Genomic DNA, 10,124 nt, shown 5'->3' with positions numbered 1-10,124 from the left:
CAGCTGACTTTGTCAATCATTCATACCCAGGGCTGAGTACTGAAATTGGGTAGTTCTGTGGTACCGACCGAAATGATCCAATCCTATCAAGGATTGAAAAATTACTTTTCTTTCGGTGCCGAATTCCGGCACCCAAACAGTAAATCTCAGTGTCTGTGAGCTATGTTGGTCTCCTCTGGCTTCTCTGGTTTCCTCCCACAGTTCAGACCTACAGTTTGGCTAACTGGTATCCCTAAATCATGCTGTATGAGGGATTAGTTCCCTTTCTGTGTCTTGTCAGGCTCTGGTCTCCCTTCCCTGTTGTCGGCTGGCTCAGTCTCGTTCATGTGGTTATTCCACCTGTCCAGCTTCCTCCCCTTCTGGTCATTGCCCCAGTCTTCATTCTTCCGGTTCCCTTGGTCTTGTTGTGGTTTGGGGTTCCTGGCCTATTGTCCCAAGTCCCCAACGTAATCTGGCCCTGGTCCCTCATTTTGCGTGTTCTTTCCCGTCTAGGCAGTACCTCCCATGCTTGGAGTGTATGCCTCGGGGTGGGGGGTGGGGGGGCACTGTCACATCCTGTCCTCCTCAGTCCTGTCCTGTGCCAGTTTGGCCAGCAGAGGTCTCCCCTGCTGCCCGTCCCGTATCCCCATTTACCCTTTGCCCTATGTTAGCTTTCTGTTCCTATCGCTTATGTTAAACGCGTCGGTGCCGACCCGTGTCTTAAATCAGCCATAAAATACCCTCAAAACAATAATTTATCATCTAATTTGTTTCTTACCTCTGGGATACCTTGATAGGCTTCCTTATCCATGAAAAGATTGTTTTTAATATTTTTGGTGTGGCTTTCTGGACCTTTCTTTTGACAGCATACCTCTCGTTTTCAATTAAAAAATCTACACCAGAGCGGATATAATCTTGACCAGAGCATTTAAAATTTAATGAAAAATGTTTTATTTTTTTATTTTGTTTAAATAGAGGTTCCTGGCAAAGTTAAAAAGCCTTGATGCAGTGCACAAATTTATGTGGTGCTTTTATGCATTTTAAACTTACAAACGGTGCCAACCCCAACACGTTAGCAAGGTTATTCACACCTGTCAGGTAGCCCTTGTTGATTGTGATGACTACCCTCACCTGTATCTGCGTATCCATAGCCCATTGTGGTAATGTCTTGCACCTGTCTGTAGTCCTCAGTCTATATACAGTAAGTGCCCCTACATCCTGTGCTCCCCAGTCCTGTTATTGTTTGCCTGTTACTCATCCGAACTCCCAGCAGGTCCAAGTAGGGACCTACTTACTGCTGTAATCCCTGAATAAAAGGTGACCATCTCCTCAGCTGTCATTGGGGTTTCTTTGCACCTCCCAGCACCTCAGAACATGCCAGACACTGATTATATTCTTTGTCATTTGCAAAATGTTCATCCATCCATCCATTATCTACCACTTATCCAAGGTCGGGTCGTGGGGGGCGCAGTCTAAGCAGGGATTCCCAGACCTCCCTCTCCCCAGCCACCTCCTTCAGCTCCACCGGGGGAATCCCGAGGTGTTCCCAGGTCAGCTGAGAGATATAATCTCTGCAGTGTGTCCTGGGGCTGTCCCAGGATCTTCTCCTGGTTGGACATGCCCGAAACACCTCACCAGGAAGGCGTCCAGGAGACATCCTAGATAACTGCCCGACATACCTGTCAAGTTTTGGATTTGAAAGTAAGGGAAATTTTCCGGCACCCACCGCGAGCCATCCCACCACCCCAACCAAACTCCTGTATCCCTTACATTTTAAGACAGGTGTATAAGAAATCTAAAATAATCACTTGTCATTTACATTTTATTTTCATTACTCATTTTCTTGTAATTCCTCATGTTCACTCATGTGGCTCTCTGGCATTCACTAATGACTTATTATACAGATTTGTTGCAGACTTTGTATCTTTGTTGAAGTCGTCACAGAAGGTGAAAGTAACGTTGTTTTTGGCACACAGCATTGCCATTTTAACCTCCGCATTTATGACCTGGATAATGTTGTAAATGACCTGCAGACTACTGCAGGTGGCAGTTCTCGTGAAGCTACTGACAGTTCAGTTTGAAATGATATTATAATACGGGAGATTTACGGGAAAATACTAATACGGGAGGACGGCGGGAAAGAGGGGTAAAATACAGTAGTTTCCCGGCCAAAACGGGAGACTTGACAGCTATGCTGCCCGAACCCCCCCAACTGCCTCCTTTAGATGTAGAGGAGCACCCGAATATCTGAGCTCCTCACCATATCTCTAAAGCTAAGCCCAGACACCCAATGAAGGAAACTCATTTCCAATTCTTGTGTCCGTGATCTTCTTCTTTCGCTCACTACCCAAAGCTCGTGACCATGGCTGAGGTTAGGAACACAGATCAACCCCACCCAGATTTGCAAAAACTGCAATTTGTATACTGATACAGTACTTTTTCTTACAAACCAGCTGTTATCTACAGACTAGTGGGTGGAACTAGCATTGCTCTTATAAAGGGAGTCATGTCATGTTACATCACCAGAAACAGTGGAACTGCTGTAAACTTCTTTTATATCTCCATCATTTATGAGAATTTATATGTAGAATGTTTATTACAACAAAGGTTGGTGATTCTGAACTCATTTGTGATAAAACAGCTGATTGAATGTGGTTGCTTGGTTATCTGTTCAACCAAGAACCACCACTGTAAAGTTTGAAGCTTGTGGCTTTTCTTACCCTGCTGTGTCTCCTGGCGGTCAATGCTCAAGGTGAAAAAAGAGCATATTTTATATAGAAAGTTATCCATTAAATCATAGCTGGAATTGGTACAAAGTTGGCAGCTACTGTGTGAAGTTCTTCAACGAGAATCTGGACTTCAACACAGCACGGGTTCCTGTTTCCTTTATCCTTCTGATACACTGAATGTTTTATTCAAAGTCTGATCATGTTCATAAGCTGACAAACATTCAAATAAAACATTAAAAATGTATTCTCTGCAATTTAGACGAGTTGCCAGGCGACAAACACATATGGTGAACTTCTGATTGTTCACAGCCCAAATTCCAACAATCTGGTGATCCGTTTGTCTCTCAATCGATACTATGCTTATTCCTGGCTCGGTGGATTCTTAGAGGCAAGTGAGAATAAAGTCCATGATGAGATTCTCTTCATTTGGGATAGTGAACAAAAGCAGGGAACAGAAACTTTATGTAGAGGACGGGTTTTATAGCATGGATGAGAGAAAATGAAAAAAGAGAAAGTGAATCAGAAAAAGACACAGAAACCAAGGCTGACACTGACTCTGACACTGACTCTGACCGACACCTGGGGATCCATGTCTTCTCCTCATCACATACCGATTTACACAATATCTTAATTTCTTTAACAATACACACTATAGGCACTAAAGGTATCACACCGCAATGCTAAGTAGTAAACTGTGAAATTCCATGTTTAATCAGCTATTTTTTCCTTTACTAACCTTAATCTTTAGAAAAGAAAGAAGTTGGGTTTGGACAGATGGCACTCAGTTCAATTACAGTAACGTGGCGCGTGGTCCAGACTAAACTGGCTGGCAGTGTATTGCTATTAAAGCTACAAAAAACTCTAAGTTCTGTACATTTGTGGCCTATGAGGACCTGCAGAGCGTGTGTAGATGGGGGGGGGGGGCTTGTATCTTGGCAAACACTGACTCCCTTAATCAGCTCTCCATACGAAATCGTGCAGGTTTGTAAGTCTTTCTCAAAGCCATTGCTCACGGCTGTTCTCATCAGTTTGCTCCTGATTTTCAGGAAATGGATCCTGGGTCCCAATGAGCTGTGACAGAGAGCTGCCCTTCTACTGAAGTAGAAGAAGAAGCGATTTCCGTCTGGGATCAATAAAGTTTTTTTCTTATTCTGATTATGACCTTTCAAATATGAAATCAAAATACTCCACAAGGTGATTATAAACAGGCGCAAATTAGTCCTTTAACTGGAATGAGATCTTCAGTAAAGGGCCTCTGGTGCCACTTTACAATAAGGCTTCCCTTATAAAGGGTTTATGAATGGTTTATAATCTGTTTATTAATTAGGTCGTAACACTTTGTAAATTATTAATAGACAATTTTAAACAAAGTTATAACACTGTATTCTTTTTATTAATGAGTTACTACCATTTACAAGTGGCAAAAGGGAGCCTTATTGTAAAGTGGTACCGGCTCATCAGTCTGGGAAATCCTCACGAGTCCAAGATCCAACAGGAGAAAAAAAATGGAAAGCAGCATTAATACAATACAAAGGCTGACAGGAGTCACAAACGCTCCATAAAATGGTTTAGATGACCAAGCACAGCCTGAGCAATCCAGCCAGCACAAATACCTGTGCTAATGAGCAGCTAATAATGTAGAGGCGTGCTTAAGGTGTGGAACTAAGAGTGCAAGTTTCCAGAAGGCTGCTTCTGGCTGCTCACTGGCGCCCTCTGATGGCCCTAGCTGCATCTCTCCAAAATACAAAAAAATCTGTGGAAAATTGTTTAAATGCGGGAATTTAGTTTTTAAACACTTTAATAACAACTATAGGTTGACTTCAGGCATGGTGGTGCAGTAGTTAGCACTATTGCCTCACACCTCTGGGTCCCGGGTTTGAGTCTCCACCTGGGTTCCATGTGTGTGGAGTTTGCATGTTCTCCCCATGTTGTTGTGGGGTTTCCTCCGGGTGCTCTGGTTTCCCTCATCAGTCCAAAGACATGCTGATGCTGATTGAAGTTACTGAGCAATGTGCTGGCCCCCCATCCTGGGTGGTTCCCCGCCTTGTGCCCATGGCTTCTGGGATAGACTCCGGATCCCCTGTGACCAGGAAGGATAAGCGGTTTGGAAAATGGATGGGATGTTGACTTCAATACAGCTTGGGTTCATGCTTCTTTTACATTTATCTGGCACTGAATATTTTACACAGAGTCTGACCAGGAATAGACTTCACATAACTTCACAAAAAACATAAAAATGTATAGAAATTATATACAAATAATATACTACCTGCAGGTCCTTGTTCTTAACATTTTCAAACTGTTATTCATTTGTTTTAACAAATAAACTATCTCCTGTCATCCATTCATCCTACAGTCAATGAAAAAAAATTATAGAAAAGCTATTTTTTATAACACTTCTGGAATTAGCTAATACCCCTAAAGGACCCACTGAAAGGCTGACATTATCTCTGTTTAGCACAAGAAGGCAGAGATATTCATCATACTTGGGGGTCCATTTTCTTGTGAATATCTCTGTGAAACACAGCTGTGAAACACTGGGGCGAGTGAGGATTGTGTTAGGTATCTAACTGTTAGGTATCATTTTCAAACTGTTATTCATTTTTTAACAAGTAAACTATCTCCTACCATCAATTCATTGTACAGTAAACGAAAACAAAATTACAGAAAAGCTATTTTTTATAACACTTCTGGAATTAGCTAATACCACATAGCAACAAGCTGATAAGTGTTTTTATACAATAATCCATTGGACCCTTATCAACTTCCATTGCTACAGGATCATTTTAAAATTACAGAAGAGCTATGTGATGAGTCCAGAGAGGCCTGAACACCCACAGTGGGTTAGGCCTGGGGGTTTAAAAAAGATAACCCAGGGAGGTAGGCCTGGGGGTTTACAAAAGATACCCCACGGGGAGGTAGGCCTGGGGGTTTAAAAAGGTCACCCACGGGGAGGTAGGCCTGGGGGTTTAAAAAGGTCACCCACGGGGAGGTAGGCCTGGGGCTTTAAAAAAGATCACCCATGGGGAAGTAGGCCTGGGGGTTTAAAAAAGATCACCCATGGGGAAGTAGGCCTGGGGCATTAAAATAGATCACCCATGGGGAGGATGGCCTGGGGCTTTAAAAAAGATCACCCACAGGGAAGTAGGCCTGGGGATTTAAAAAAGATCACCCATGGGGAGGTAGGCCGTTTCTGTGGAGTGACTAGTGAGCACTCAGTCGAGTGTGATCTGCTTGAAGTTTGGAAAGTTGATATTGCACAACAGACTTTTTGAGTAGCATAACATATTTAGTCGAAGCAACCTGTGTCATGCCCCAATTGTTCCGATCCTCCTGTGTGATATGCCCCCTTGTTTACCTTGTGTGGAATCCTCTTGTTATCAGCTGTTCCTAATTGTGTTTAATTAGTTTGTGGTATGTAAGTATGTATCTGCGAATGTTTCCCCAGTCTGGTCATTGCCGTCAGTTAGGGTTAGGGTTAGGTTTAGGGTTAGGTGTGTTTCTCCGTGGTCCCCGAGTTGCCTTTCCCACATAAACCCTGCGTTTCCCCAGATCCCTGGACTCCTGTGCCTGCTTTCCCGCTCTGTGCCAACGTGTGCTGTGATACCAGGCATGATCTCAGTGCAAGAGTTTGCATTAAACTATGGTAGGAGATAGTTTATTTAAATATCTCATTAACAAATGAATAACAGCTTGAAAATGTGAATAGTGAGGAGGTGCAGTGGGGGGGTAGATGTAGCGGGAGAAGAAGGATCTTCAAGAATCAGTTCTGTAAATTCAGGCTTGAGAAATGCATTTTGTTTATGTTTAGTTAGTAAAGACTTTAATCCCAAGTGCCATACATTACTGGCAAAGCAGGGTCAGAGGGCACCTGAATAAAATAGGAGTTATGAGACTGAAGGGACCAGAACTGAAGTCAGCCAGCTGATTGGGGGGTTTGAACCCATAACCTTACGATTACAGATAAAGCATCCAAACCTGCTAAACCACAAACACTTCGGCTCTGTAAGTGTTTGGTCATGCTGACCACGATGAGAAGATACAGCTTGCTGAGCGCAAAGCAGATACAGAATGCATATCTTTTTCAGTTATCCTCTTTCACCGATTACTGTTACAACTCTTCTTCAGAAAAGCCAGAGGAAGAGGATGTTGTGTCTGTTATCCCATTCTCTATAGCTTGGGGGTCACAGTGCAGGGTCAGCTAATGTGTGGTGTCCCAGGAGCTGGGAGTTAAGGCCCTTGCTCAAGAACCCATGGATATGTAACTGTACTGTCAAGATCAGAGCTTGAACCAGCAACTTTTCCAAAGACAGTCACTTAGCCCACTGAGCCAGTCACAGCCCCGATGGCTACAGGTACAAGTCTGTAGGGCAGTAAAGTGATTTCACTGTTAGACCCCTAAAGGACCCACTGAAAGGCTGACATTAGTTATGTTTAGCACAAGAAGGCAGAGATATTCATCACACTTGGGGGTCCATTTTCTTGTGAATATGAAACACAGCTGTGAAACACTGGGGCGAGTGAGGATTGTGTTAGATATCTAACTGCTAGGTATCCAAAGCCAGAAGGAGTTTTCCTGTGTCATTCCTCTGACAAAAATTGGCATAAATGAATGTAGACTTGTAAATACAGGATGACTAAACTATGACTTCTGATTGGATGCTTTCTACTTGTAAGCTTTTTTTTTGTTGACTGAGCAATAGTTGTGAGTAACATTCGTAACAATTACATTTCTACAAAAGAAATAATCAGTCCTACTTTATTAATAATTATGAGATATTAAATACATGATTAAACAGAGAGCTTGACCTTGGACAATAAATCCCATAATTACATGTAAAGAAAAACATTTCTGTAAAAAAAATATTGATGACAGTGGCAATATTGCTTTTCATTTGCAAAAACTGCAGTTTGAAACCTGCTAAAGTATTTTTTTTTTTCACTTCAGCAAACAGAAGATTATCTTCAAAACAGTGGGTGGGCCTAACTTACACTTATAAAGGCTCTCATGTCATGTAACACTATCAGAAAGAGTGGAACTGAGGTAAACTGTATTTTACAATTCCGACAATTACTCTTACAGAGCATTTATGAAAATCTGTGTGCGGGATGTATAGCACAAGAAAGGGTGATGATGCTGAAACATGCACTTATTTGTTAACTGATTGAATGTGGTTGCTTGTTTGTCTTTTATTCCAGGTCCAACAGAGAACCACCACTGTAAAGGATGAAGCTTGTGGCTTTTCTTACCCTGCTGTGTCTCCTGGCGGTCAATGCTCAAGGTGAAAAAAGAGCATATTTTATATAGAAAGTTATCCATTAAATCATAGCTATGCTAGAATGCATGTACCTGTGTCCTGCAAAACATTTCTATTGACTTTTTGAGTTCATGGTACTATATCATGGTTGTAGTGATGTGGAGAAGCATAAAAGATCTAAATGTCACTTCTTTATCAGTCAACTGGTCCTTCTCTGCATCACTGCCCCCCTCTCTCTCCTTCCAGAGCTGCAAGGCCGCCAGTTTAGACAATGTAAGGACAGAAGGTTACGGAATTGGTACAAAGTTGGCAGCTACTGTGTGAAGTTCTTCGACGAGTATCTGGACTTCAACACAGCACGGGTTCCTGTTTCCTTTATCCTTCTGATGCACTGAATGTTTTATTCAAAGTCTGATCATGTTCATAAGCTGACAAACATTCAAATAAAACATTAAAAATAAATAGAAATGATAAAAATTATATAAATATGGAAAAAAAACAGAAAAAATAATGTCAAGGTTAATACAGTTCTTTGGGAAAGTGATTAGTTGGTTTCTAGTTTGTCAAAGAACATTCAGGATGCTCAGTAATGAGCATTCATTCATCTCTGAAACATCTTGAGTACCTTCTTCAGTATTCATACTGTTTTTGACTAATTACTCCTTTCTTCTCTGCAATTTAGACGAGATGCCAGGCGACAAACACATATGGTGAACTTCTGAGTGTTCACAGCCTAAATTCCAACAATCTGGTGATCCGTTTGTCTCTCAATGGATACTATGCTTATTCCTGGCTCGGTGGATTCTTAAAGGCAAGTGAGAATAAAGTCCATGATGAGATTCTCTTCATTTGGGATAGTGAACAAAAGCAGGGAACAGATACTTTATGTAGAGGACGAGTTTTATAGCATGGATGAGAGAAAATGAAAAAAGGGAAAGTGAATCAGAAAAAGACACAGAAAGCAAGGCTGACTCTGACTCTGACACTGACACTGACTCTGACGCTGACTCTGACCGACACCTGGGGATCCATGTCTTCTCCTCATCACATACCGATTTACACAATATCTTAATTTCTTTAACAATATACACTATAGGTATCACACCACAATGCTAAGTAGTAAACTGTGAAATTCCATGTTTAATCAGCTATTTTTTCCTTTACTAACCTTCATCTTTTTCTTTCTTAGGGGGCAAGTTGGGTTTGGACAGATGGCACTCAGTTCGATTACAGTAACATGGCGCGTGGTCCAGACAAAACTGGCCAGCAGTGTATTGCTATTAAAGGTACAAAAAACTAATTATTATTTTTTTTGCTAAATATGTTCTGTACATTTGTGGCCTATGAGGACCTGCAGAGCGTGTGTAGATGGGGGGGGGGGGGGCTTGTATCTTGGCAAACACTGACTCCCTTAATCAGCTCTCCATACTAAATCGTGCAGGTTTGTCTTTCTCAAAGCCATTGCTCACGCCTGTTCTCATCAATTTGCTCCTGATTTTCAGGAAATGGATCCTGGGTCCCAATGAGCTGTGACAGAGAGCTGCCGTTCTACTGTGGGTTCCGGGACCAGTAGAGGAACCAGAAGAACAGAAACCAAATTCAGTCTAGGCTTTTGCTTGCTTATCAATACGCGTGTTGACCCGAAATCAGGAATGAAAGACAGTATTATTGTAAAAGCAAGGTACAGTGGGAAAGGCAATTTTATTCAAATTATGTGCGCATTGCTAAGCTAAATTCAAAGCATATTCAAAAATTTAAAAAAAGCATTTCAAACAATCAAGCGACTTTGTCAATCATTCATGCCCATATTATGGCTTACACTACCAGTCACCATGTACAATACCAGTCAGAAGTGTTTGCACACCACAGGTTTTTACCACTTTTCCATTTATTTCGTAAATTGCTGATTTTTTATTCTTGTAAACCATTGAATATAAATGAAAATATAAGTCAAATAAAACAAGTTTCCTTCATGACATGAAAGACTTTGTAACAATGCATGTCAGACATCCTATGGTTGTGTGGTGGTGGCATACTCACCAGGGGTGACTGCAAATCCTTAATTAGATTACTAATTAGAGGAATGATTGGCTGAAGAGTCCTCACACTTGGGTTTGAACAGCTGACCTACAGGTTATCCCAAAATCCTGCATACACA

The 10,124-nt window shown here is 41.7% G+C and overlaps 1 protein-coding gene across 1 annotated transcript; it reads left to right on the top strand.

Annotated features, from left to right (window-relative positions):
- Nucleotides 1-7,703: 7,703 nt before the first annotated feature.
- On the top strand, nt 7,704-9,746 carry LOC140593497 (snaclec bothroinsularin subunit alpha-like). The gene is made up of 6 exons (XM_072718434.1): nt 7,704-7,752; nt 7,908-7,990; nt 8,213-8,328; nt 8,649-8,777; nt 9,156-9,252; nt 9,469-9,746. The coding sequence occupies exons 2-6, from the start codon at nt 7,936-7,938 to the stop codon at nt 9,537-9,539; spliced, it is 468 nt and encodes a 155-aa protein (XP_072574535.1). The 5' UTR covers nt 7,704-7,752; nt 7,908-7,935; the 3' UTR covers nt 9,540-9,746.
- The last annotated feature ends 378 nt before the right edge of the window (nt 9,747-10,124 follow it).

This window comes from Paramormyrops kingsleyae, chromosome 12 (assembly GCF_048594095.1).
Source record: "Paramormyrops kingsleyae isolate MSU_618 chromosome 12, PKINGS_0.4, whole genome shotgun sequence".
Taxonomy (NCBI): domain Eukaryota; kingdom Metazoa; phylum Chordata; class Actinopteri; order Osteoglossiformes; family Mormyridae; genus Paramormyrops; species Paramormyrops kingsleyae.
Note: the sequence above shows the minus strand (reverse complement) of the source record. Positions and strands in the feature narration are given on the sequence as shown.

Excerpts from the sequence above, each read along its gene's own strand:
- LOC140593497 (XM_072718434.1), top strand. The coding sequence starts at position 7,936 with ATGAAGCTTGTGGCTTTTCTTACCCTGCTGTGTCTCCTGGCGGTCAAT. Across the intron at positions 7,991-8,212 it reads CCTGGCGGTCAATGCTCAAG|AGCTGCAAGGCCGCCAGTTT; the intron begins GTGAAAAAAGAG and ends CTCTCCTTCCAG. Across the intron at positions 9,253-9,468 it reads GCAGTGTATTGCTATTAAAG|GAAATGGATCCTGGGTCCCA; the intron begins GTACAAAAAACT and ends CCTGATTTTCAG.